At 44.5% G+C, this 27,318-nt stretch overlaps 2 protein-coding genes across 3 annotated transcripts in view; one reads left to right on the top strand and one right to left on the bottom strand.

Moving 5' to 3' along the window:
• Window positions 1–23,783, top strand: part of LOC124663772 (protein argonaute 4A-like) — a 43,699-nt gene extending 19,916 nt beyond the window's left edge. Inside the window, exons 4-25 of the mRNA XM_047201436.1 lie at window positions 13,693–13,938; window positions 14,032–14,234; window positions 14,317–14,550; window positions 14,666–14,799; window positions 14,907–15,004; window positions 15,104–15,201; window positions 15,278–15,431; window positions 20,688–20,804; window positions 20,920–21,027; window positions 21,117–21,179; window positions 21,276–21,389; window positions 21,467–21,629; window positions 21,712–21,827; window positions 21,932–22,069; window positions 22,199–22,326; window positions 22,437–22,502; window positions 22,770–22,833; window positions 22,904–23,024; window positions 23,150–23,223; window positions 23,303–23,397; window positions 23,505–23,536; window positions 23,614–23,783. Of these exons, the coding sequence (XP_047057392.1) occupies window positions 13,693–13,938; window positions 14,032–14,234; window positions 14,317–14,550; window positions 14,666–14,799; window positions 14,907–15,004; window positions 15,104–15,201; window positions 15,278–15,431; window positions 20,688–20,804; window positions 20,920–21,027; window positions 21,117–21,179; window positions 21,276–21,389; window positions 21,467–21,629; window positions 21,712–21,827; window positions 21,932–22,069; window positions 22,199–22,326; window positions 22,437–22,502; window positions 22,770–22,833; window positions 22,904–23,024; window positions 23,150–23,223; window positions 23,303–23,397; window positions 23,505–23,536; window positions 23,614–23,783 (2,736 nt within the window). The remainder of the gene's footprint in view (window positions 1–13,692; window positions 13,939–14,031; window positions 14,235–14,316; window positions 14,551–14,665; window positions 14,800–14,906; window positions 15,005–15,103; window positions 15,202–15,277; window positions 15,432–20,687; window positions 20,805–20,919; window positions 21,028–21,116; window positions 21,180–21,275; window positions 21,390–21,466; window positions 21,630–21,711; window positions 21,828–21,931; window positions 22,070–22,198; window positions 22,327–22,436; window positions 22,503–22,769; window positions 22,834–22,903; window positions 23,025–23,149; window positions 23,224–23,302; window positions 23,398–23,504; window positions 23,537–23,613) is intronic.
• A 687-nt stretch (window positions 23,784–24,470) lies between these two features.
• LOC124665849 (pentatricopeptide repeat-containing protein At2g37320-like) lies at window positions 24,471–26,971 on the bottom strand. Of its 2 annotated transcripts, XM_047203216.1 has the most exons (3): window positions 26,887–26,971; window positions 26,601–26,692; window positions 24,471–26,488 (listed from the first exon to the last, which is right to left on the bottom strand). In XM_047203216.1, the coding sequence occupies exon 3, from the start codon at window positions 26,468–26,470 to the stop codon at window positions 24,734–24,736; it is 1,737 nt and encodes a 578-aa protein (XP_047059172.1). In that variant the 5' UTR covers window positions 26,471–26,488; window positions 26,601–26,692; window positions 26,887–26,971; the 3' UTR covers window positions 24,471–24,733. The 2 variants fall into 2 exon arrangements, with proteins under 2 accessions (XP_047059172.1, XP_047059173.1); XM_047203217.1 differs by lacking the exons at window positions 26,601–26,692; window positions 26,887–26,971 and having other exon boundaries at window positions 24,471–26,217; window positions 26,364–26,472.
• Between the last annotated feature and the right edge of the window lie 347 nt (window positions 26,972–27,318).

The following is a 27,318-nucleotide window of genomic DNA, read 5'->3' as shown; positions in this document are numbered from 1 at the left end:
ACTACACGCATCACTAGCCCTAGACAGGATGTTCCGGGGATCAACTTCATGTTGGTTTTTAGGCCTTGTCTAGGGTTGGTTTACGATCACCGTGCGTGGCCGCCAGGCTCAATCACGAGTAGGATGTTCCGATTATGTGGTGAAAACCCCAAATCGTAGTAGGTCGTTTTAACTTTATTCCGATCAAGCAGGACCACCATCTGATCGTACACCTCGTACGGATCATGGGTGGATCGGCTCCTTGAGCCGATTCACAGGACAACCTAAGAGCCGATCGAGGCTCGTATTTAATGTTTACGTGTATGCCATGCAGGAAACTAAGCGAGGCACATCCATCACCTTCCTGATCAGGTATAGATATGGTGGCACGCCCTTGCACCAGCATCGGACGTGCGTGCCGAGTCTTTGCGGGCCGTCGCTCGGAGGGACCCGGGGCCGGCCGCGATCCTGGGGGCCTCCCGGCTCTACCGTGTTGCCCGTCGCTGCTCGCCGGTGGGTTTCTGACCGCAACAGGTACCTGGCAACGTCGACCGTCAGATTAGAAGACGATCGCACGGCTGAGGGTGATCTTCTTCTCCGGCGAGAGGAGGGTGTACTGGCGGCGGAGGTAGGGGGTCGGAGAGCGTTTCAGGCCGCCGGCGATCGAGGGAGAGGTACGAGGCGACGTTGGCGAGGGTGTAGAAGCTCCTGGTACACCGGCGGAGCTTGGAGACGCTCCGGCCGATGGCGATGGTCCGCGGGCTCCGGCGGAGATGAGCTTGCAATTGGAGCTGCTCCGGCGAGGTGGTGTCGAATTGATGGGTGGAGAAGAGGCAGGGATGAGAGGGGAGCAGATGGTGTGAAGAAATGGAGCTCGCAGGCTCCTCTATTTATAGCGGATGAAGGGGTGCCGTGGGTGCGGCGAGAGGTCGACGACGACAATGGCGCTGCGGGCTGCGAAGGGGCAAGCTAGGATGCGCGTCGTGTAGGCGACGGCTAGGCGGAGCTAACGCGCGTGAAGGGACAGCAGAGGGAGGACGAGAGCGTGCTTGCGACGCTCGAGTGCTTGCAGTACGGGCGCGGCAGTTCTTGGATCATGGCGACGGCGACGGTTCCTCCGCGGGCTAGTGAGGATGTCTAGGAGGTAGAGGAGATGATGGCGAAGCTTGTTGCAGAGGGAGGGCTGCAGGGGAGCACTGAGGCGACGACACAGCGTGCGCTCTGGCGCGTCCAGGACGTTGTCTGGGCGCGCTCACCGCGTGCGCTGGCATGCCGTGGCGTGGTACTGGGCGCGCGTGTTCTGGCCAATGGCGGGCCTTGGCGAGCTAGGTCCGTGCATTGGCAGCGTCCTTGTGCTCCAGGGATGCTCTGAAACATGGTGGAGGAGAGAGGGAAGGCTTGGATCGATCAAGTGCATGGGTGGCCGGCATGGTGCACGGCCATCTTAGTTTAGGTTTTTCTCCACACTTTAAACGACGGGGCAAGGACATGGCGTGGTGCAGGGGTTGCAGGAGAAGGTGATCATCACATGGTAAAGTAGGTTTAGGCAAAAATCCAATGTGTAAAAGGATGTATCAACTTTCCAGAATTGTGCACACAATGTGTTTGATGAAATGGCCGCATGAAGAAAATGTTGGAATTTTGCAATTCTTTTTGGTGGAGCTTCATTATATAATTAATGTGATGGAATGGTGGTGGTGGTGTTCATTTTGGTGTTGATTTGCAAGTTTTTAAAATTGGGGTCATCTTCACTTTGTTTCAAAGTCACATCTTGTCAAATCCATTCTGGTCAACCTGGTCAAAGTTAGCATGTGTGGTCAACATGAAAGTTGTTCACCTTGACAAGGTCTTGGATGACATGGCAAAAGTTGACCAAGTTTGGTTGAGGAAAAGTCAAAACTAGAGGGGTAAAGTGGTGAACATTTTATAAAACTCAATTTTGACCATTATCACATGTATGTTGGTTTTGAGATTTTCTTGGATTTGATTCTGGTTTCTTTGATGCATTTGTGTTTGTTTATCATATATAAGTATTCTCCAAGCAATAGATCAAGCAATGGTGGCCTTTGGTGAAAATTTGCAAAATTGGCCTTATGTGTATGTGAGTGAAATTGGGATTTTCTCCCTATTTGATTTCTCTCCATTTGATTTGACTTTTCTTGACTCTAAGGTGATTCTTATTAGTTTAGAAACATTTCCAAACCATTGAACCCATTCCAAAAGGTCTAGCTCAAAGATTTGCAAAAATGGCCATAACACATAAGAGGTGATGTGTCATATTTCATTATTCTTGTAAATTGTTCCTCTTGCTTTACTTGGGCATGGGTTAGGGTCAATTTAGCATTAGATTAGGTTTAGAGGTGGTTTCACATCATTTGGGTAAGGTTTAAAGTCATAGAACAAGAATTGGGTATTATGGCTATGTGTCACATATGTTTCTATGCATATGTTGCATTTGAGTTTTAATTTTACTTGGCTTGACCCAATTGGTGTTGTTGAGGGTTGAAATGGTATATAGGAGTGATCCAATCCATTCACAACATATCTTAGGGTCAAGATCCTTAAATTCACAAATTTGCTATTTTACTCTCATATGCCTCTATGGCATTTTTAGTTTCTTTTATTTTCTTTGGAAACAACTTGAATTAGGTTTGGTAAACACTAGGTAAGGGTTATGAAGGTTTTCCAAACCTCTACACAAGGTAGAAAAGCTTAGGGTAAAGTTTCACAAAAATAGCCATAGGCACATATGCCTTTTTCTTATTTAATTTCCTTTTATTTTATTTTAACTTGGGTGATGAAAAGAGGGGTGAGGTTTAGGGTTTAAGATCATTTCAAAATACTTTAACAAGTCATCATGGCAATAGCACAAGAATTAAGCAAGATTACTATGCATCAAACTTAATTTAATAAAAGTTTTTGTTGGTTCCAAAATTTGGAACTAGGGAAATTCATTTGTTTTGTTTTGAAATTTTTGGGATGTTACAAACCCTTCCCCCTTAAACAAATCTCGTCCCGAGATTTTAAGAAAAGTTAGGTTCCTAAGAGAGATTGAGCATTTTGATTAACAGGAAGACATACTTGGCATGGTCTGGGGTGCTTCCTGAGCTTCATTAGCGATCATGTGGTAGAAACGACCGTTGTTGTTGTTCTGGTTCCTTCTACCGGCGAAGCGCGCCGTTGTGCTGGGCAGGTGCAGCGGTGTTGGCGGCAATCTTGGCAAGCTTCTTGGGACACTCATTGGAGTAGTGGCCCACAACTCCACATTCATAGCAGTTCACAGTTGACTTGTCATTCGGGGTGACGGGGATGGCATTGCTTCCAGTCCTCGGGCCAGTGTTGGTGTTGTTGTTGTTCCCATTGTTGCTGTTGCTGTTGTGGTTGTTGTTCTTGTTGTTGTTGTTGTTGTTGTTGTGGCTGTTGTTGTTGTTACCTCTGGGCTTCGGGGGTCCTCCGTTGTTGTTGGTGTAGTTGGGGCGATAACTCTGAGCAGGGGGCTTGTTGTGTCTTGGGGTGAATCCTCCAGAGGAGTTGTTGCGGTACTTCCGGGTATGGTGGGGTCCACTCGGTTCATCATTCTGCGCTTGCGGTTCTCGTTGGCTCTGATGCAGCTTTCCTTCCATCTGTATGGCTGAGTCTACCAGGGCTTCTAAGTCAGCGAACGGAATGTTCACTAACACCGTTTGCATCTCGTTGTGCAGTCCGTTCAGAAATCTTTCCTTCCTCTTCTCATTGGTATCGGTCTCATCCGGGCGTACCTTGACGAGTGAGAAACCTGTCGCGGTATTCCACCACGGACATCCTTCCTTGTTTGAGTTCGCGGAGCTCGTCTCTCATTTTCTTGATTAGTCCTTGGGGCACAAGATATTTGCTAAACTTCAGCTTGAAGTCTTCCCAGGTCATCATTTGTCCCGCATTCATTTCACGGGCACTTGTCCACCAGGCTCTGGCAGGTCCTGACAGGTAGTGGGTGGCGAACAGTACTTTTTCTGCGGCTTCAACTCCCGCAACTTCGAGGTTGTTCTCCATTGTCCGGAGTCGGTCATCGGCGTCAAGTGGCTCTTCGGTCTTGCTGAACATGGGTGGGTTGGTGTTCTGAAAATTCTTCGGTTTCGATCCAGGGTGATCGTGGTTTCCGTGGCCTTGATTGTTCTGAGCTATCTGTTGCAGTGCGGCAAGGTTTGCTTGGCGTTCAGCTCTTTCGGCTTCTCGGTCCGCCATCATCGTTTGCGGCGGTTGCATCATGGCATCCTGGGTGGCGTTGCGGGCTGGTGGGGCCATCCGAACATTGAGGTAGAGGATAAGATAAGAGGGAAATTTCTAGGGTTTGTTTTGTTAAAGTTTTAAAAAGTTCATAAATTGAAAACTTGAGTAGTGTTGCGGGGGTAAAAACCAACAACACTTTTTCATTCATTCCAAACATCACATATTACAAAGCTAACACACCGTTGGTTTGAAGAACCATTCATCGCTCTACGATACAAGGGGATCCTGATACAACTCACACATACGAAAGTGCTTTAAATGATACTACTCTTCAGGGTGGATTCTTCGTCTTTACGGGTAATGTGCTTGGCGAGAGGCGAGGACATTGTCCAAATCCCTGCGGGTTTTGTACCGCCTGAAGTCCTGGTGTGCTACATAGGGGTTCATCTCCGTGTGTGGTGGAATGGTCATCGATCTTCCCATGGAGTCATGTCTTGGGTAGTAGATGAAGCGAGTGTTCTTGATCTTGTTCTCATTTTGTCCACACAGACGGGAAATTGCTTCTCGCATAGCTCTGACTAGTCCTTCCTTCCAAGTGTTTCCCGTTACAGAAAACCATATGGTTTCGCATACCGGGGCTCCAAGCTTTCTTCGTAGATCAGTAGAAACTTCCCACCGAGGTGGTTCTCCGGAGTGGTTGTTGAGGGGTATTCCGAAGAACTCGGGATATGGGTGTCCTAGATATTCCACTAGTTGCTGCAAATCCTTTTCGAACCTTAGGTCGCCTCCGGGACCAAGCTGATAGAACTCCCATTGGTACTCCATCTGTGAGCAATTAGGATAAGTAAGTTAAGTAGTCAAGTGTGCAAAATTTTAGGTAGGCTTGCAAAGAAAGTAGAGTATAGATTTTCTCATTTTTGAAAAAGATCTCAAGGATAAGAGTAAGATCAAGTTTTTCACAAATATTCACTTCATTGGTTTTTGAAACTAAGTTTTTCAGACGTCCATTCTAACTAGGGTCTCCTAAGGTCAAACAATGGCTCTGATACCAACTTGTCAACACCCGGATTTTTAAGTCCAGATGCCTATTATGTCATTCCTCGCAATCCCAGGAATATTGTTTTTGCGATACATAATAGATTGATATCACAACACATCATTCATTACAACCCATAATCGTCTTACAAATAAAGGATCACATGATCCAGTCTCATTACAATAATAAAAGTTCTATTGATCAATTACATAACACATAGCAGAAGCGAAATAGCGTAGTAGTAGTCCATTTGTTCCACATGCAACTGTTGATGTCAGGAGTGATCCTAGTTGTCGTAGACGTCCTGCTGTCCTTCTTCCGGGTTCTGGTACTCGTCTTCATAGTCTGGCCATTTGAATAGCCAGGGACACAGCCATGAGTAATTTAAAGTACTCGCAAACTAGTACTAAGGTAAATACTATCAACTATAGTAAAGGGGTTCTAAGCTCTAGTTTCATTTGCAGAAAGCCAGTTTTATTTCATAAGCACTTTAATAATCAAAAACTTCTTCATTTGCTAAACTCAGGGGGGAACATTAGTGTCAATCCCACAACTCAGTTGTGATTCAAAGTCAAAGTCACCTTTCAATTCAAATCACAAGTCACCCTTCATATTTTTAGAAAAGTTCTGATGACGGAACAGTATGGACTTTCCAACTGTCCATGACCGCGGACGCGGCTATTCGAATAGGTTTACACTCTGCAGAGGTTGTACACTTGTGCCACAACAATTGCAATAGTTCGTCACGGGTAACTGGCCCTGATTTATCGTACGCAGTACGCGAACTACCAATCCTAACCTTTCATTTACATACCCTAGTATAGGCACCTCTCCCCATGATCTTGGCCTCCCAGTGAAGACAGACAGTCAGCCTCGGGAACCGCACGAGGCTTGGGCCGGACATTCACCTCATTTCACGTCATTTCACATCATTCCTTTTGTTGTAGGCAGCCTCCGGCATAACCCCGATGACACTTGTTTTAGAGGGAACCCATACTAAGACACATAAATTTCCAGCTAAGCCTTACCCAGATTCAGGTATTGTGGGGGTACTTGTAAAATTGGAATGGTATCGCATCCGAACCCAACCATCGGTTTTGGTAAAATTCCCCAAGTCATTCACAAGTCATATTCACCTTCAAAAATCCTTCAATAGAATGACTCATCATTCCAAGGTTTTCAAAGTCCTTGGTTTTCCCAAGTTCCCATCTATAGTAGTCAATTTTAATCTTTAGCACTAGCAACTAGTTATGATGGGTGCTAAGTAACTTGGATTGCTCTAGGCTAAGTTTGATACACTTGCACTACTCCATAACTAAACTAAGTGAATCAGGAATCAAAAAGTACTTTGATAAACAAAATTTAGTAAAGCTTGTAAAGTAAAAACTTGGGATAGGAGCATTAAGCATAAAATAAAAGTAATGGTGCCTTGCTCTTGTAGAGCTTTGCATTAGTCTAGTTGCATTGGTAATAGCTTGCCTTGATTGGTGATGTGATCAAAGTTCTCTTGCTCTTCCTCTTGGTACAAGACCTCTTCCTCTTGATAGTCTCCGGTACTAGCGTCTATAAACGAATACGAGGATACAATCACCAAACCACACTTAAGTAATCTTAATTAGCCTTATTGGCTCACACAAATGATCTAGCATCACTATTTAACATTTATTCCCAAATTATGCTAGGGTTTCCTTATTTAATATTAGGAGAATAATTTCCTCTCATTGAAATTGGAATTAGGGTTTCTATGTAGTGCTTTGGAGAAATAATTTCCTCTCATTGAAATTGGAATTAGGGTTTCTATGTAGTGCTTTGGAGAAATAATTTCCTCTCATTGAATCTTCTTAAGATTTAATCTTCTCAAATAACAAGGGATGATCACATGTTGACCAAGGTCAACACTTCACACTTATCATTTGAGAAAAATAATTTAAATGAGATTCATCATCTCATGTGATTTAAATAACCATTGCAATATTAAATACTATTTTGGTTTAAATTTCACAAGTGAGTAATTATGAACCTAAGCAGTAGAGGTCATCACATTACTTCATAATACTTGAGACAATGATTTAAATGAGGTGCTACACCTCATAGATTTAAATTCCTAAAATTTTGATATAGTTTAAATGGACTAGTATTGACTACATAGCCAATATTTTGCTTCTAGCCCATGATCATATACAGAACCTATATCATATTTTTACATAGTAAATTAGAGTTGGTGAAATGTGAATTATTGCAATTGGATTCACTTCAAAATTCAAATTGGTTGATTTTTAAGATTTATTTGAATACTGAAAAGTCTCTGTTTTGTTATTTTTGCTATTAAAAATCTACACGAGATATGAGGTTGAGACCAGTGGCAAAATGTAGGTAATTTCATGGGCTTTCCAGAGATATGTAGTTTGCTAAATTTGGTGCAGTAGTTTGAAAGTTATTCAAATTTTAAGGGGCACCAGTATTTGAAATTTGCTGAATCAAATTAACACAATGTTTGAATTGTTGGGCTGCGCGGGAAAAGCAGATGGGCCGAAATGGTTTAAACAGAGAAGCAGCCCGATAACGATTCGGGCCTGCCGACATGGGGTCCCACACGTCGGTGGCTTTACTTCACCGAAGCGGTACACGGCAACGTCGGCCGTCAGATTAGAAGACGATCGCACGGCTGAGGGTGATCTTCTTCTCCGGCGAGAGGAGGGTGTACTGGCGGCGGAGGTAGGGGGTCGAAGAGCGTTTCAGGCCGCCGGCGATCGAGGGAGAGGTACGAGGCGACGTTGGCGAGGGTGTAGAAGCTCCTGGTACAGCGACGGAGCTTGGAGACGCTCCAGTCGATGGCGATGGTCTGCGGGCTCCGGCGGAGATGAGCTTGCAATTGGAGCTGCTCCGGCGAGGTGGTGTCGAATTGATGGGTGGAGAAGAGGCAGGGATGAGAGGGGAGCAGATGGTGTGAAGAAATGGAGCTCGCAGCTCCTCTATTTATAGCGGATGAAGGGGTGCCGTGGGTGCGGCGAGAGGTCGACGATGACAATGGCGCTACGGGCTGCGAAGGGGCAAGCTAGGATGCGCGTCGTGTAGGCGACGGCTAGGCGGAGCTAACGCGCGTGAAGGGACAGCAGAGGGAGGACGAGAGCGTGCTTGCGACGCTCGAGTGCTTGCAGTACGGGCGCGGCAGTTCTTGGATCATGGCGACGGCGACGGTTCCTCCGCGGGCTAGTGAGGATGTCTAGGAGGTAGAGGAGATGATGGCGAAGCTTGTTGCAGAGGGAGGGCTGCAGGGGAGGACTGAGGTGACGGCACAGCGTGCGCTCTGGCGCGTCCAGGACGTTGTCTGGGCGCGCTCACCGCGTGCGCTGGCATGCCGTGGCGTGGTACTGATGGGGTTCGTAGCATAGAAAACAAAAAATTTCCTATCGCAAAGACGAATAAATCCAAGATCTAATCTATGGAACACCCAAGATCTAATCTACAAGATCGAAGCAACGAGATGGAGATGAGACTAACCCTCGAAGATTCCAAAGCCTACGAGATTGATCTCGTTGTTGATGTAGACGATCGTCCCCGGTGCTGCAATCCGGCAGCACTTCCGTACTCGGTCGCGCGTACGGTGTCGATGAAGCTCCTTCCTCTCCCGTTCCAGCGGGCAGCGGAGGTGTGGTAGATCTCCTCCAAAATCCAGCAGCACGACCGCGTGGTGTTGGAGGTGGAGGAAGAAAACTGCAGGGCTTCGCCTAAGCCGGAGCAGTGTATGGTGGAGTTAGAGAGAGGGATGCGGCTAGGGTTGTGGATCCAGGGGGGCCTTGGCCGGCCACCCCCTCCCCTCTTTATATAGGTGGGGGTCGGCCTAGGGTTTCCCCTAGGGCCCACCTGCCCCCTTGGCCGGCGCATGGGGAGGGGCCAACTCCTCCCCCAAGTCTTCCCCCTTATCTCCTAATTTAAACATTTTATTTTATGAGATAGATCTTATCTCTAAATTTAAACCATTTAAATTAGAGATAGATCTTATCTCTAAGGGGGGCCGGCCTGGGCCCACATGTCATGGTGGGCAGGACCCACTATGCCATGTGGTGCCTATGTGGCCTCTCCCGGGGTGGTGGGCCCACTGGTGGCCCTCTAGAACCTTCTAGAAGCTCCGGTCAAAACACCGAACTTTTTCCCGAACCCCGGAAATTGACTTCCCATATATGAATCTTATTCTCCGGACAATTCCGGACCTCCTCGTGATGTCCTGGATCCCATCCGAGACTCCGAACTAACTTCGTCTCCATACCATATTCAAATCTACTTATGCGACATCGAACCTTAAGCGCGTCACCCTACGGTTCGCGAACTATGCAGACATGGTCGAGACTCCTCTCCGAGCAATAACCAACAGCGGGATCTGGAGATCCATAATGGCTCCCACATATTCAACGATGACTTTAGTGATCGATTGAACCATTTACATACAATGCCGATTCCTTTTGTCACACGATATTATACTTGTCCGAGGTTTGATCATCGGTATCTCCATACCTTGTTCAACCTCGTTACCGACTAAGTACTCTTTACTCGTACCGCGGTATGTCATCTCTCATGATCCAATCATGTGCTTGCAAGCTATTCGGACGACATTCCACCGAGAGGGCCCGGAGTATATCTATCCGTCATCGGGATGGACAAATCCCACTATTGATCCATATGCCTCAACTCACACTTTCCAAATACTTAATCCCATCTTTATAACCACCCATTTACGCAATGGCGTTTGATGTAATCAAAGTACCCTTCCGGTGTAAGTGATTTACATGATCTCATGGTCGAAGGACTAAGGCAACTATGTATTGAAAGCTTATAGCAAATTGAACTTAATGACTTGATCTTATACTACGCTCATTTGGGTGTGTGTCCATTATATCATTCAACTAATGACATAACCTTGTTATTAATAACATCCAATGTTCATGATCACGAAACCATGATCATCCATTAATCAACAAGCTAGTTATACAAGAGGCTTACTAGGGACTCCTTGTTGTTTACATAACACACATGTATCAATGTTTCGGTTAATACAATTATAGCATGGTATGCAAACATTTATCATAAACACAAAGATATTATAGTAACCATTTTATTATTGCCTCTTGGGCATATCTCCAACAGGTACTGGGCGCGCGTGTTCTGGCGAATGGCGGGCCTTGGCGAGCTAGGTCCGTGCATTGGCAGCGTCCTTGTGCTCCAGGGATGCTCTGAGACATGGTGGAGGAGAGAGGGGAGGCTTGGATCGATCAAGTGCATGTGTGGCCGGCATGGTGCACGACCAGCTTAGTTTAGGTTTTTCTCCACACTTTAAACGACGGGGAAAGGACATGGCGTGGTGCAGGGGTTGCAGGAGAAGGTGATCATCACATGGTAAAGTAGGTTTAGGCAAAAATCCAATGTGTAAAAGGATGTATCAACTTTCCAGAATTGTGCACACAAACTGTTTGATGAAATGGCCGCATGTAGAAAATGTTGGAATTTTGCAATTCTTTTTGGTGGAGCTTAATTATATAATTAATGTGATGGAATGGTGGTGGTGGTGTTCATTTTGGTGTTGATTTGCAAGTTTTCAAAATTGGGGTCATCTTCACTTTGTTTCAAAGTCACATCTTGTCAAATCCATTCTGGTCAACCTGGTCAAAGTTAGCATGTGTGGTCAGCATGAAAGTTGTTCACCTTGACAAGGTCTTGGATGACATGGCAAAAGTTGACCAAGTTTGGTTGAGAAAAAGTCAAAACCAGAGGGGTAAAGTGGTGAACATTTTATAAAACTCAATTTTGACCATTATCACATGTATGTTGGTTTTGAGATTTTCTTGGATTTGATTCTGGTTTCTTTGATGCATTTGTGTTTGTTTATCATATATAAGTATTCTCCAAGCAATAGATCAAGCAATGGTGGCCTTTGGTGAAAATTTGCAAAATTGGCCTTATGTGTATGTGAGTGAAATTGGGATTTTCTCCCTATTTGATTTCTCTCCATTTGATATGACTTTTCTTAACTCTAAGGTGATTCTTATTAGTTTAGAAACATTTTCAAACCATTGAACCCATTCCAAAAGGTCTAGCTCAAAGATTTGCAAAAATGGCCATAACACATAAGAGGTGATGTGTCATATTTCATTATTCTTGTAAATTGTTCCTCTTGCTTTACTTGGGCATGGGTTAGGGTCAATTTAGCATTCGATTAGGTTTAGAGGTGGTTTCACATCATTTGGGTAAGGTTTAAAGTCATAGAACAAGAATTGGATATTATGGCTATGTGTCACATATGTTTCTATGCATATGTTGCATTTGAGTTTTAATTTTACTTGGCATGACCCAATTGGTGTTGTTGAGGGTTGAAATGGTATATAGGAGTTATCCAATCCATTCACAACATATCTCAGGGTCAAGATCCTTAAATTCACAAATTTGCTATTTTACTCTCATATGCCTCTATGGCATTTTTAGTTTCTTTTTATTTTCTTTGGAAACAACTTGAATTAGGTTTGGTAAACACTAGGTAAGGGTTATGAAGGTTTTCCAAACCTCTACACAAGGTAGAAAAGCTTAGGGTAAAGTTTCACAAAAATAGCCATAGGCACATATGCCTTTTTCTTATTTAATTTCCTTTTATTTTATTTTAACTTGGGTGATGAAAAGAGGGGTGAGGTTTAGGGTTTAAGATCATTTCAAAATACTTTAACAAGTCATCATGGCAATAGCACAAGAATTAAGCAAGATTACTATGCATCAAACTTAATTTAATAAAAGTTTTTGTTGGTTCCAAAATTTGGAACTAGGGAAATTCATTTGTTTTGTTTTGAAATTTTTGGGATGTTACAATTCCCCCTTTTTAATTATGTGAATTAAGTTTTCTATCAATTAAAATTATCAAAAGAAACATTTGCATCGGGCCGCTGAGAAGAAAGACGGCGCGATCGATTTGTGTGCGCGGCCTGACCCAACCAAAACAAACATTTTTGGGTCGGGTAGTTGAGATGTTCTTACCACTTTATTTTTGTGGCAAGGAGCTAACATTACTGCCTTATATAGTACCCCTCCGTCCCATGAAACGCGTTAAATATTTGTCTAAATTTAGATGCATGTAGACATGATTTAGTGTCTAGATCCATCTAAAGTTTAATAAATCTTCGACATCCAAATTTTGATAAATCTTCTACATGGGAGAGCAATATTATTCTATGATTGATCGTCCAAAGATTTTCTTTTGTGGGAGTCCAAAAAAAATCTTAACTATGATCGAGGAGAGGATTCGCGGGACAAGTGTAATAATGAATACTATAACATCACATAACCACTTGTGCTTTGACGGGTCCACATGGCGGCGACTGCCTTCGCAAGCGCTGCCGCGTGTCCCCTTCCGTTCACTCTCCAGTCTCCTTTTTTTTTTGCGGGAACACTGTCCAGTCTCCTTTTTTTTTGCGGGAACACTCTTCAGTCTTTTTATCCAGGATGACACACGGGACCCTGCTGTTTCGGACCCACAAGCCAGCAAGACAAGCTTACTCTGGTCAGTCAGTCGGTCCACATTGGGGAAGGCAAAGGGGGGTTTTTGCTCGGAGGCTGCCAATAAATAAGAGGTAGAGGGAATGGGGGTTTTTGCACTGAGGCGCTGTGAAGCTTGCTAGCCAGAGCCAGGCGAAGAGACGAGGGTTTTCATCTCCCGCTCCAGGAGGAGAGGGGAAGCGGCCGGGTAATCTTCTCCACAGGATTCCTGATCGCACTGCGGCGATCCACGCCGGCCAGGTGACGACGAGCTCGATCGATCCCCTCCCTGCATTTTTCCTCTTGGATTTCTACTGTATCTCTTCTTTAATCTTCGCGTGCTTCCGAGCTAGTACTAGTTTCCGAAGTTGTTTTACCGTGCATTTCTCTTCGTTTTTCTCCAAACGAGGACAGATCCGTAGCACGGTAGTCTCTACATCGGCGGTTTTTGAGGTTTTTGCCTGCAGCGAACTCAATCGATACTGCATTAGTTCTTCTTCCTGACGGATCTGTCTCTCAAAGTTAGATTCACGCATCACGCATTCAACTTGTCAAAGGGTCTGCTGCTCTTACGGTTGATTCTTGGATTCGTATGCACGAGGGTTTCCACTGTTCATCTCGAAAAGAAAATGAGGGTTTTCACTTTTCACTGTAGTATGGTGGCGCTGTACTAGTTATTCGTTTAATTGTTTCCTGATTATTATTGGTTCCCCGGTCTTCTTTTTGGTTGATCTACAATCAGCTGGACTTGTGACTGAACCCCAGATTCCATTTTGTGAGGGAAAATACCATGTAGTATAAGAATTTTTCCATGCGACATAAACTGCATTCTGTTTTATTAATTTGTACAGCACACAAGTAGTGGCTGCACTTGATAAAAGAATGGAACAATGCCTGGTTAATTCCGTACCGAATATATACTTGTTGATCAAATTAGTTTGCTGTGTTCTTCTTTGTAGATGGAGTCTCAAAGTGGCAAGGGAGATCCCAGCAAGCCACCGGCGTCTGACGGTGGCAAGGGCGATCCCAGCAAGTCACCAGTGTCTGACGGTGGCAAGGGTGGTTCCAGTATGACGGCCAAGCCTCAGAGGCTTCCCATCAAAAGGCCAACCCAGCATGCAACAAAAGGGAGGCCCGTAATGCTACTCACGAACCATTTCAAAGTCTCTCTCACCAGAACAGATCAGATACTCTACCACTATGATGTACCCACGGCAACCCCATATCTCACCCTATGTTTACTTTTGATGCCTACTTTTTGACAATTTGTTTTGAAATTTTCGTCATGTTGAGCACAGGTGACTCTGAAGTACGATGATGGCGAACTCGGAGAAGGCGTGCGCAGAAAGGTGATGAAGCAGCTGTACGAGACCTATGCCTCACATCTCGCGCACGAAGTATTCGCCTATGATGGCGAGAAGGGTCTCTTTACCGTTGGGCCTCTCCCATTTAAGAACAATGTGTTTGACGTAGTTCTATGCGACGACGCTTCATCGGGAAAGTATGAAGTTGAGCTGTTCGAATCCATTGAGCTAATCGATCTATTGCTGTTTTTGGGACTTGTCTTGATGATAAACCTGCAGGACTGGAACGAGCCGTAGCCCCGGAGGAGATGGCAGTCCAGGACCAAGTGACAAGAAGAGAATGAAACGAGCAGTGTATCCCAAAAGATTCAAGGTGGAGATAGCCTCCACCTCTGCGGCAAGGATTCCGATGAGTGCCATTGCCCAGGTTCTGCGTGGTGGTCAGGAATCTGAGAACTCGCAGGAAGCTATACGGGTTCTTGACATCATACTGAGGCAGCATTCTGCAAGACAGTATGTTGGTTAACTTTTCGAACTACCTCCCGATCTTTTACCAAATGCATTTGATGACACTTGTCCTTAGGTTTTTATACCCAGCCTGCTTCAATGCTGTTTTTGTCTTATACAGGGGTTGTCTCTTAGTCCGAGAGTCTTTTTTCCATAGCGAATTTGGCTCCATAGACGTGGGTAGTGGCGTGATCGGTTGTCGGGGTTTCCATTCTAGCTTTCGACCCACTCAAAATGGGCTTTCGCTCAACTTTGGTATGTTTTAAACCTAGAATCCTAATTTCATGAGATTATTGGTAAATTAGTTTGTTACAAGTTGATGGTTCATACTTTATGAATGATTGATTGTTCCATTTGTGTAGATTTATCCACAACGATAGTAGTGAGACATGGTCCTGTGATTGATTTTCTGCTCTTCAACCAGAATATTAAGGACTGTAAAAGAATTGATTGGGGCAAAGTAAGTCAAAATCTAGTGACTTCATAAACTTTATAGCCCTCAGAGAATCTATGATTAGATTACATTATTTGGATGTTCTAACCCTGGACATAATATTAGGCCAAGCGTGCACTGAACAATCTATGGATCAAAACCACTCACAGGAAAGCGGAATTTAAGATTGTTGGATTATCTGAAAAAAGATGCTATGAACAGAAGTAAGACCTTACTCTTGAATCGTGATGTGTGACCTCAGGTGCTCTTGTTTAAGAAAAAAAACATTCTTTGCTGTAGGTTCTCACGAAAGCAAGGAGAGGGCAACGGTACTGTGGAGGTAACTGTTTATGATTACTACATGGACCGTTGGTCTATCAAGCCGGATAACTCTGCTGATCTTCCATGTCTTATTGTGGGGGAGCCAGATCGTCCAACATACCTCCCGCTGGAGGTCAGTGCCTCTCACTGTTATTGTTCTAAATCTTTTTTGCGGTATAAATCTTTGTGTTTATGGTTGTTAGACAACTGTTGGTGTATCTGTTGGGCTGTCTTCTTGTTCTCTGTTGTGGCCCATTTGGCCCAGCCCAGTCCTGACCTATATAAGGTGCTTCTATCTCTGTAACCCTAAGAAGAGAGAGTTCCTCCCTGCAGCCTACTACCACAGGTTAGGCCCTCACCTCTGTCCACATGGTATCAGAGCAAGGGGCAGTGAGGGCAACGACGGGAAGGACTGCCGATCTGGAAGCCTAGTCTGCTGTGGCAGCTAGGAGGAAGAGGAAGAGGAAGGGAGTAGGCTGCTGCGGTGGCTGGGAGGAAGAGGAAGGGAGCAGGCTCGCTGCGGCGGCAAGGAGGGAAGGCGGTGACAAGTAAGGAGACGAAGAGGCATCCTGCGGGTAAGTCCTTTGGTGGTTACGAGAGGTTAGTTTGGTGTCAAGCATGGGGGACAACAGAGATTTGGCCAAGGCTGCGGGAGAAGCTGGCAGAACTTATCACTACCAAAGGAGATGGAGGAGGATCTGGCTGGAGGGGGAGCAATCGTTCCCCATACCATCATCGGTCAGAAACTTGAGCTGCCGGCGAATAAAATCAAGTTGGAAGGAGTGGCCAACTATCTCCGGTGGTCAAGGAGGGCGCTGTTGATTTTGAACTCAAAAGGGCTGGATGAACGTGTGAGTGGTGAAGCTGCAGAACCAGACAAGACCAGTCCGGAATGGAAACAGTGGAATGCCATAAATTCTCTGATTGTGGCATGGTTGCTTAACTCTTTGGTTCCTAACGTTGCTGCTTCTGTAGAGGCACTCACAAAAGCTTCAGAGGTATGTGACACCCTATCAAATCTTTATTCTGGAAAGGGGAACATTATGTTGATTGCTGAGATTGAGGATAAAGTGCATGACTTGCAACAAGGAAACAAAAGCTTGTGATGGCATATGTGGCTGAGTTGCAGCATCTTTGGGGAGATTTAGATCATGTTGATCCTCCGGAACTTTCCCATGGGGAATGTGTGAGTCTGCTTGCAAGCTGGATTGAACGTCGGCGAGTCATGAAGTTCTTGAAGGGTCTTAATCAAGATTTTGAGGGGAGAAGGGCTGCTTTACTGCATCAAACCACTACCCCTTCTCTCAAAGAAGCCATTGCAGCTATGTCCAGAGAGGAAGTGCGTCTGAATATGACAAAGGGAAGCGATTCTGTCCCTCATCCAACCTTCTACACTAATGAGAGACAAGAGATGAGAGACTGCTATACTTGTGGGCAGAAGGGACACTTGAAGCATCGGTGTACCTCCTTCGCTACATCCGATAGGGGGAGAGGAGGATACACACATGGCGGAGGAAGCTACGAGAGGAAGAGGTGATGGCGAGAGGTAGTGGACAGCCATATGGACAACACCATGGAAGAGGTGGTGGACAGCACTATGGCGAAGGTAGTGGACAGCCATATGGATATCGGTATGGCGGGGTGGAGGACAGCGGCACGCTATATCACCCAAGGCACATATGGCAGCAGCTTCGAGTCAACTACCGGTACCTCTCGGGGACAATCAAAGGAAGAAGGACAAAATGAAGCAACCTTTGGGAACTTTGCTCACTATGTCTACAAAGATGAAGGTAATATTGATAGAGTTTCTATAGCCACTCATAATGCTAATTCAGATTGGATTCTTGATTACTGGAGCATCCAAACATGTTACTTGGAAATATTAGTGAGTTTGACTCTTATACTCGAGTATCCTCCCACACATAGAGGCACTATCCAAACAGCGGATGGCACAGACACAATCTATAAAAGGGGAGGGGTCGGTGCAATGTACACCCAACATAAAATTGTCATCGGTTCTACATGTTCCCGCTTTTCCAGTAAATCTGCTATCTCTAAGTGCCTTGATTGATCAGCAGGACTACCGTATAATAGTTGATAGATATATGTGTTTAATTCGGGAAAGGGAGAGCAGCAAGAAGATTGGGACCGCAACCGGGCATAGAGGTCTTTGGCACATAGATCGTGACAAGATGGGGCATGATGCTAGTTACGTAGCTTGCTGCGATTGTTGGAGGAAAGGAGAGTATGGCACTAGTTCATCATTGTCGAATGGGTCACATGGCGTTTGATAAAATGTTTCGAGTTTTTCCTGATGTAATGAATGGAGTGGACAAAACCAAATTATGTTGTGATGCCTGCGAATATGCTAAGCATACGAGAACCTCTTATGTTAGTAGAGGGATCAGAAGTGTATCCCCATTTGTGTTAGTGCACTCGATGTATGGACGTGTCCTGTTGTGTCGATAAGTGGCATGAAGTACTTTGTGACTTTTATTGACTTGCTATTCCGAGAATGACTTGGATCTATCTTATGCGTCACAAAGATGAAGTGTTCACTTGTTTCCGAGTTTTTGTGCCTATGTGAAAAACCAATTCAATGTTCGAGTGCAAGTGATCGAAGCCGATAATGGTACTGAATATATCAACAAACCTTTTGCTGCTTTCTTATCTTCGCAAGGTATCTCGCACCGAGACTTCATGTCTCGACACTCCTCCCCGAATGGAGTTGCTCGAGCGGAAGAATAGGCACATTCTTGAAGTGGCTCGATCTCTTATGTTTACCATGAATGTTCCAAAATTCTTATGGAGTGAGACAGTTATGACTGCTACATATTTGATCAACAGAATGCCTTCAAAGATTCTAGGTATGCAGTCTCCTTGCCAACTCCTTCTAAATAAACTTTGTTGTACCACCCAAACTCTTTGGCTGTACATGTTTTGTAAGGGATCACAGGCCATCTGTTGGCAAGCTAGATCATCGGGCTATCAAATGTATCTTTATTGGCTATTCCTCCGGACGGAAGGGTTACAAGTGTTGGAGTCCCACCGACAGGAGGACATTTGTAAGCATGGATGTTACGTTTCGCGAGTCGAACCATTTTATGACGGTGAGAGTGATCTTAGTGGCTTGTTCCGGGGGCTTGACCATCTTGGTGATGCTCAAGAGGGGAGCAACGGCAAGGTGCTGATCAAGAACAGCAAGATGGTGACCAACAACAACATCAACAATTTCCTATTGTTGCGGAGATTCCTGCAATTCTCGGTACACCTACACCACCTAGACCTGTACCACCACAAAGATGGCTGCGGAATCCACTTGTGTACTCCAAAAGACAAGTACAAAGGGAACAAGTAGATGCAGCGGAGGAGCAACAAGACCGAGGGCAGGGGAGCAACCCATTGGACCAGAAAATCAAGGAAGTACAAGTGTAGATTCTGCAGAGGAGAATCAATCTCAGACTGAGTCCAATAATAGCCTAGACTTGCCAATTGCAATAAGGAAAGGGATAAGAAATGTTGGGCCCCCAAAGCGACTGAGTTATGATAACTATGACATAGGAAATTATATTTCTTACGAGGCATTGTCACCCACTTTTCGGGCTTTTGTTGCTTCACTGCAAACTGTATCTGTTCCTAAGGATTGGAAGGCAGCCAGGTTGGACCCGAGATGGTGCAATGCTATGATGGAAGAGTTAGAGGCCTTGAAGAAAAATAAAACATGGGAGTTAACGAGATCTCCCTAAAGGAAAGAATACAGTGAGGCTGTAAGTGGATCTATTACGTAAAACAAAATGCGAAGGAAAAGTGGAGAGATATAAGGCAAGACTTGTGGCAAGAGGATATAGTCGGACTTATGGCATTGACTATGATGAGACATTTGCACCGAGTGGCAAAAATGAGCACTCGTCGAAATTTTGATCTCTTGTGCAAGCAAATTTCGGATGGCCCTTGCATCAACTTGATGTCAAAAATGCATTTCGCATGGTGATCTTCAAGAGGAGGTGTATATGGAGATGCCACCAGGATTTGTCGGACCTGAAACTAAAGGGAAGGTATGTAGGCTGAAGAAATCTCTATATGGCCTCAAACAATCTCCACGGGCCTGGTTTGACGGAGTTCGGACAAGTGGTGTGTGGCATGGGTTATGGTCAATGCAATGGAGACCATACCTTATTTTACGGACATTCGGAGCGAGAAAATCACTATCCTTGCTGTGTATGTTGATGATATTATCATCACGGGAGATGATGTTGTGGAAATCGCGAAACCGAAAGGATGCTTGAGTCGGGCCTTTGAGGTGAAAGATTTGGGAAAACTTAGATACTTCCTTGGAATAGAAGTTGCAAGATCGTCAAAAGGGATATCACTATCTCAAAGAAAGTATACATTGGATCTCTTAGATGATATGGGCATCTTTGGGGTGCCGAGTGGCTTCAACACCTATTGACCAGAACACTAAAATCACAGCAGAGTCTGGAGAACCCATAAACAAGGAGAAATATCAAAGACTTGTTGGGAGACTAATATACTTATGCCACACGAGACCAGATATATCATTTGCAGTAAGTGTAGTGAGTCGCTATATGCATGATCCGAGGGATGGACACATGGAAGCAGCTCAAAGAATCTTGAGATATTTGAAGGGCACTCCGGGAAAAGGAGTGTTGTTTAAAAGTAATGGACACCTAAATGTAGATGGATATTGTGATGCGGATTGGGCTAGTTGCTTAGATGATCGAAGATCCACCTCGGGGTATTGTGTTTTTGTTGGAGGAAATTTGGTGTCATGGAGAAGTAAGAAACAATCTGTTGTCTCGAAATCAACAACCGAAGCTGAGTACTGAGCTATGTCACGGGGCACTGGGTGAAATGTTGTGGGTACGAAACCTTCTAAGTGAGCTGAAAATTTTAAGGCAAGGAAGCTTGAAAGTGTTGTGTGATAATATGTCTGCCATAAACATAGCAAATAACCACTGTCCGAGCATGAGCGAACTAAACATGTGGAGATAGACAGATTCTTTATTAAAGAAAAGATTGATGCAGGGATTATCTCATTGGCTTATGTGAGATCGGGACAACAAGTGGCGGACTCGTTTAACAAAGGGATCTGGGCTCAAAGGAGTGTAATCTTGCACTGTGCCAAGATGGGGATGATTGACATTTATCACCCATCTTGAGGGGGAGTGTTAGACAACTCGTTGGTGTATCCGTTGGGCTGTCTTCTTGTTCTCTGTTGTGGCCCATTTGGCCCAGCCCAGTCCTGACCTATATAAGGTGCTTCTATCTCTGTAACCCTAAGAAGAGAGAGTTCCTCCCTGCAGCCTACTACCACAGGTTAGGCCCTCACCTCTGTCCACAATGGTGCTCATTTCATGTTTGCAACCAGCTTTGCCATCTGCTGCCACTACAAAGGTACAAAAAGTCTCTCTCCACGCTGCAAAGGTCAAAACTGGTTGAGGGATCCAGGCAGAAGCCGCGTGACAGGATGTCGACTTTGTCTCGTGTAAGTTCCAAACTACGATACCCTGAATTCAGCTCAACTGCAGTAGATATGATCACAAGGTCTAAAGAATATTGAAAAGACCAGAAGTCTAAATTTTCTTGACCATTCATGCTAGGCGTTGCGTGACAATAATTATGATACCGAGCCAATGCTGAGGGAATGCGGCATTTCGATATCTCGAGATCCTATGAAGGTTGAGGGTAGAGTCCTTCAGGCACCACAGGTTGGTAGAGTCTTCACCGGACGATTTTATATTGCATGCCGTGCAGGCCCTTTGTTGCAATACATCTGACTGGATCTCTTAATGTGCAGTTAAGCGTTGCACATGGTAGAGAACTTTATACACCGAATGGGAGGTGGAATTTCAATAATGACGTGAGTAACTGAGCATAAATCTTGATTGCGCTCCACACCTATGCACCGTAGACTCTTGACTGTCGATACGATAACATTCTTGTTTCTGCTCCCCAGAGGTTCATTCGGCCAATTAAAGTGACGACCTGGGGAGTTGTTAATTTTTCTGCACGGTGCAATGTTAGTGATCTAATCAGGCGCCTTATGGAATCTGCTCACAAGAAGGGAATTGTAAGTTTACCGCACCACCAAATCTTTGGATTTTTTGAAAAAAAATTCTGGCATCGTTCAACCAGTTTGTATTGCAGCAAATAGACAATTGTGGTGCTATTATTGAGGAGGGGGGTGATATGAGACGGGAGCGTCCAGCAAAAAGGGTTGAGGCTATGTTTAAGCAGATACAAGACATATCCAATCAAAAACCAGCATTTCTCCTGTGTCTTCTTCCTGAGAAGAACTGTGACATCTATGGTTTGCTCTTCTACCTCAGCTTTGCAAATAAGCTTTTTATTATTCCTTTATCTAGCATAAAAACCTTAATTGTACTTACCAGGACCATGGAAGCGTGAATGCCTTGCTGAACATGGTATCTTCACCCAATGCTTGGTTCCTCCTGCTAATATCAAAGATCAGTACCTCACAAATGTACTGTTAAAGATAAATGCCAAGGTTTGCATTGTGATCTACATTGCCATCTTAAATGTGTGGCATAACTTGGCTTGTTAGTTGAAAACCTAAATGTTTCGTTCTTTTCCTTCCCATTTGCCAATCAGCTTGGCGGGTTGAATTCACAGCTTAAAAGTGAAATAAACAAAGGCATTCCTCTGGTGTCAACGATTTCAACCATTATCTTCGGTATGGATGTTTCTCATGGTTCACCTGGACGATCTGACGTACCGTCGGTTGCTGCAGTAAGTAACATATTTTGCCCATGTTTCCAGTTTTCTGGAGTAAGAAACTCAGGTGCCAGCTGATGGTCCTGGACAATTTTCATATTAAAATTTTACTGACGCACCTGACTGTTTTTGGTTGTTACCTAGGTGGTTAGTTCCTTGGAGTGGCCAAACATCTCAAAATACAGAGCTTCTGTATGCACTCAGGCACCCAGACTGGAAACGATTGATAACTTGTTTAAAGAAGTTGGAGACGACGATCAGGGCCTCATTAAGTGAGATGCTTCTTTTGGCTTTGACTTAAGTTCAATTTTACATTTAAGAATATACTGCCTCCTAATCATATGCCTTCCTTTTGTTGCTCACTGAGATTTTAATGTTGCAGAGCTTCACTACTCGAATTCTACAAGTCCAGTAGAGGGAAGAAACCAGAACAAATTATCATTTTCAGGTTGGTAGTCGTCCTGAGATTATTGTGCACAATGCCAATTGTTAGTGGTCTTTGCTTCTCAGCAGCATAGTTGTTCTGAAGAAATTGGTGGATTAATTGTGTTGTCTCTTTATAGTGCTAAGAGTTGCACAATGCCAAACGTCAGGGCACTTATGCCCTTTGTTTATAGTGCTAGATCGACTACAAACTGACTAATACCTGGTGTTGTCTCCAAGTTTACTTTGACACCCTGACTCTGCCTGAGAATTCTGTTTGTCTTGATTCTAGGGATGGAGTAGGTGAGAGCCAGTTTGATGACGTGCTGAACACTGAGCTAGCTGATATCATTGAGGTAAAACATATACGATATCCAATTTCTCTTGAGCCAGTTCTGACTCGTAATATCTTTCTGATTGATGCAGGCATGCAAATTTCTTGATGACAAATGGTTACCCAAGTTCACGGTGATAGTTGCACAGAAGAATCACCACACAAGATTTTTCCCGCACAATGACAATGGGCATAATCCTAATGTCCAGCCTGGTAACCTACATCTTTCATATTTTTTCCATCTCTTAATTATTTACAATCCTATGAATCAAACAAGCTCATTTCCTATGTTTATGCACATACTTTCTTTCATATATTCTTGTTACGCCCTTATGTAGGCACTGTTGTAGATGACGGAATCTGCCATCCCAGTAACTATGATTTCTACATGTGTGCTCATTATGGGATGATTGTATGTTCTCTCTACCTTGAGTTGTGATGGGAATTTACTTGTTTATTTGAATCTAAGCCATTTGACTTGTGAGCTCCAGGGGACTACAAGGCCAACACACTACCAGGTGCTCCATGATGAGATAGGCTTCTCTCCTGATGAGCTGCAGGAGCTCGTGCATTCCCTCTCCTACGTGTATGTGCACTGAAGCAGTTGCAAAATATGCAGTTCTTACCTTGATTCTTGTGACCATCGTTGCATTCTTCAGCTCTGACACTTCAATGCTTGTGAACTCGTTTCAGGTATCAGAGGAGCACCACAGCAATCTCAGTAGGTAAGCAAGATTTTCCACTACTTGATTTCACAAGATATGACAGCAGGGCGTTGCTGATCACCTGATTTTTCCCTCAGTTGCTCCCATCTACTACGCACACCTTGCAGCGGCGCAGGTGGCAAAGTTCACCAGGCTGGATGACATGTCAGAGACATCGTCGAGCCATGCTACCCAGGCTGCACCTGCCCTGGTGCCAGAGCTACCTCGTCTGCATGACAAAGTAGCGTCATCGGTGTTCTTCTGCTAAAGCTGGAAGTTTTCTCATCATTCGTTGGAAGTGACTGTAACTTCCAAATCAAATGCTACATAAAACCGGTAGTGGTGTCCATGTCAAAGCCTGAACTATGCTTTTGGACTTGGCTGCTCGTTTGATGGATGTTATTCAACGAACAATCTTTGATTGCGATCATGGTATTTCTAGCGAAGTTCCTCACCAATAATAATTTGGACTTTTGATAATCTATTTGGTACTAGGAATGTGCATCTTTCTACTAGGTGACAACATATTATGTTAGTCTTAAGTTTATATAAATGTTGTCAGCACTTAGTCGAACAATACAGGTTCAGTGAAAACAAGATATATACCTCCTCCCTCCAGAAATTCAAGGCATGTTTGACTTCTCACAGCATTACAGTTCTCAATGCACATTTTTATTATAATTTTCGCTTGTAATATGCCACAATATAAGAATATTTAACAAATTAGTATGTCCAATTGATACTTGTATACATTAATATGTCCAATCGATACTTGTATACATTAATGATCAAAGTGTAACACATTGACTTTATGTGCAATATAATTGCACAGAAAGTTAGAATAGAAATACTTCAAACATAATTATGTGTATATCTTATATGATTATAGTTCATTTGTGCTTACTTTACTACAACTGGCAAGTCCAAATATTTGCAGGGAATTAGAAGTAAAACATAATGCAAGTTTAACAATCATTTATTATTTCTTCAAATACAAACCACTCAAACCATCATCCATAAGAATGCAATTAAGAAAGAATTATTAGAGAGTTACAATTAAAAAGGTCCAAATATCATAAGAACGGAAGAAAGGGTACACTGATCATCAAAGCGCTGAGAGGCACGAAATCAGATGAATCATATCTCAGACCTCTATTTTTGCTATAAAATTGACCTCTATCTCCATATACAGTTAGGCGATCTATGATCTACCAACATTTATTCAGTGCTAATACTTACATTGAAATGTTGAGGGTCATCAAACTCAAGACCATCTATCAGCACATCGTACTTGTATACCATATGAGACCGCAGGCAGTCAAGAACAGCCAGCACATCGTTTACTTGGTGGTTCTTTGATCTGTTCTCTGCTGTGAAACTATAAACCTTACTACCAATTTCTATCCAACTGCAACCGGTGTTCGTCTTTAGTCCTTTCTCCTTCATCATCTTCCTCACTCTGGCCACATCACCCCAGCAATCAATGCTGGCGTATAAATTTGCTAGCTGTATATGAGTTGCAGCACACCCTGGCTCCAGCTTAAGGCGGTGCTCTGCAGCATGGATGCCAATCGGAATGTTTCCATGCATCCTACAGGCAGCCAGCAGAGAACCCCATATGACTGCATTGGGGGACATGGACATTGCATGTATCAAATCCCATGCTTCATCAAGCAATCCTGCCCGGCCGAGGAGGTCTACCATACATGAGTAGTGATCTAGCTCTGGTTTTATTCCAAGTTGGATCATCGCCTTGAAACAGAGCCGGCCTTCTTCTACAAGGCATGCATGCCGGCACGATGACAGGATGCCAAGGAAAGAGATTACATCTGGCACTATGTGCTCCGCCTCCATATCTTTTAGCAAGCTTAGGCAACGCTCAGCAAGGCCATATTGTGAATATCCAAAGATCATGGAATTCCAAGAAACCAGGTCCTTGCAAGCAATCCTCTGAAATATGGATTGGGCCTCATCTATACTCCCACACTTTGCATACATTGATATGAGTGAATTCGAGACATGCACACACAAATCAAAACCCATTCTCAGTTCTAAACCATGAACACTTCTACCAAGTGCCAGAAGTGCGTGGTTAGTGCACACACTGAAGATAGTGGCAAATGTGATGTCATTAGGCCTGCATACTGACTGCCTCATCAACTGAAATACCTGGAGGCATGGCTCGATCTGATTATCCTGGGCATAACCAGAAATGAGTGCTGTCCACGACACAGTATTTTTAACTGGCATGCTCTGAAAAATATGATAAGCATTCTCCAATTGACAACACCTTGCATATAAGCTGATCAGAGAGGTACCAGAAAAGACAGACAAGTCACAGCCAACTTTCATCAGTAGGGCATGGAGCTGAGCACCTTCCCTAATGGATTGCTTAACAGCACAAAAACTCACAGCAGATGTTAAAATAGATACATCCGCACTTATTCCTCTCCTATGCAACTCCACAAGTAGCATAAACTTGTTTCCCTTTGAGTGTTTATTCATGAAAGGGCAAGCGGATATATCGTGGGAATCAATGGTATTGGGTAAAATTTGCGCTGGATTACTGCTTGAGTTAACAAACTGTAATTTTCCATTCTTCATACCATGATTTTCTGATTGAACTCCCAAGATGTCATGCATACAGTCGCTGATAATGCGGTGATGGGACGGACCTTCCTCTTTGCCATCATATCCCTTCCCTGGCATGAGATGCAAAACTCTCAGTGCATCGCAGGTGTCGCGACCCCCTTGCTTTTTTGATCTCTTGCGTGGTAAGTGCGTGCCGAAATTTTCCATACATAGATGGACCAATGAAAATGATGGTAAATGGTTGCTGAAACGGTACCAGAGGAGATGGCTGTGTTTGTGCATGACTGAAGCTGTCCATGGGTAAACCCACCGGCAGACGGCAGAAGTCGTGTGAGGACTGCCTTTGAAAATGCCTAGCAGCATGAACAGCTAAATCCGCACCTGGGGATGGGAAACACATGTCTTGAGTTAGTTACATTTATCATGATGGAAGATTTACCCATTGGTCCCAGCTATATGCAAATTATATGCAGTCTGTGTGTGCATTACTGACCCTGCAGCGTCTCCTCCAGCATGTTTGCATACGACCATCAACTTCAGTGGCCGATTGCAGGGCAAGCTTGGATGTGAATGATTTAACTGTGCCTTCAGCAATAGAGAAGGCACAGTTTAGTAACGCTACTGTGGAATACCATTTTGTATCTACTGTAATGATCAACAGGAAGCAGACTAACATTCAGTTTAGTAATGATCAACAGGAAGCAGACTAACATTCAGACCTCTTGCCATTTCTTCTTTCAGAGAAGTAAAATACAGTGGAGGCATTCGCTCAAACATACCAATTGGGCAACCGAAGTGGAGCCTGAATCGCTCACGGCTCGCCCCGCCACGCCGGATGCTGCGTCTGCGCCCAGCACTCCGATCTCCTCCGAACGCCGAGGACGCGGGCCTCCCGCGGCAAGGTAAGATTAGGTCTGCGCAGTGGCAGACGGCGTCGCGGTCTTGCAGATGACGGTGTGCCCGGACGCGTCGTGGTCGCCTGGTGTCCAGTGGCGTGCGCGCCGGCGCCGGAGCTGCTCCGGTTTTGCTGCTTGTGGTAGGGTTGAGAGCAGAGGAGGGCGCGCTCTGTTGCCGGGCTGCGCTGCTGCCTTGGGTCAGGCATACTGATTTCGTGGCATAGCTACTGGTCCTTGGCTACTGCCTCCTCTGTTCATTTTGTGGGACTGCATGGTTATTTTCTAGAGATTGTAGCATTCAATAGTGGGTATGCA

This window comes from Lolium rigidum, chromosome 6, assembly GCF_022539505.1.
Source record: "Lolium rigidum isolate FL_2022 chromosome 6, APGP_CSIRO_Lrig_0.1, whole genome shotgun sequence".
Lineage (NCBI taxonomy): Eukaryota > Viridiplantae > Streptophyta > Magnoliopsida > Poales > Poaceae > Lolium > Lolium rigidum.
The sequence above is the reverse complement of the archived record's forward strand: the minus strand, read 5'-3'. Positions and strand labels throughout refer to the sequence as shown.

Bases quoted from the DNA above. Each gene is read 5' to 3' on its own strand.
- LOC124665849 (XM_047203216.1), bottom strand. From the start codon at position 26,470: ATGCTGCTAGGCATTTTCAAAGGCAGTCCTCACACGACTTCTGCCGTC.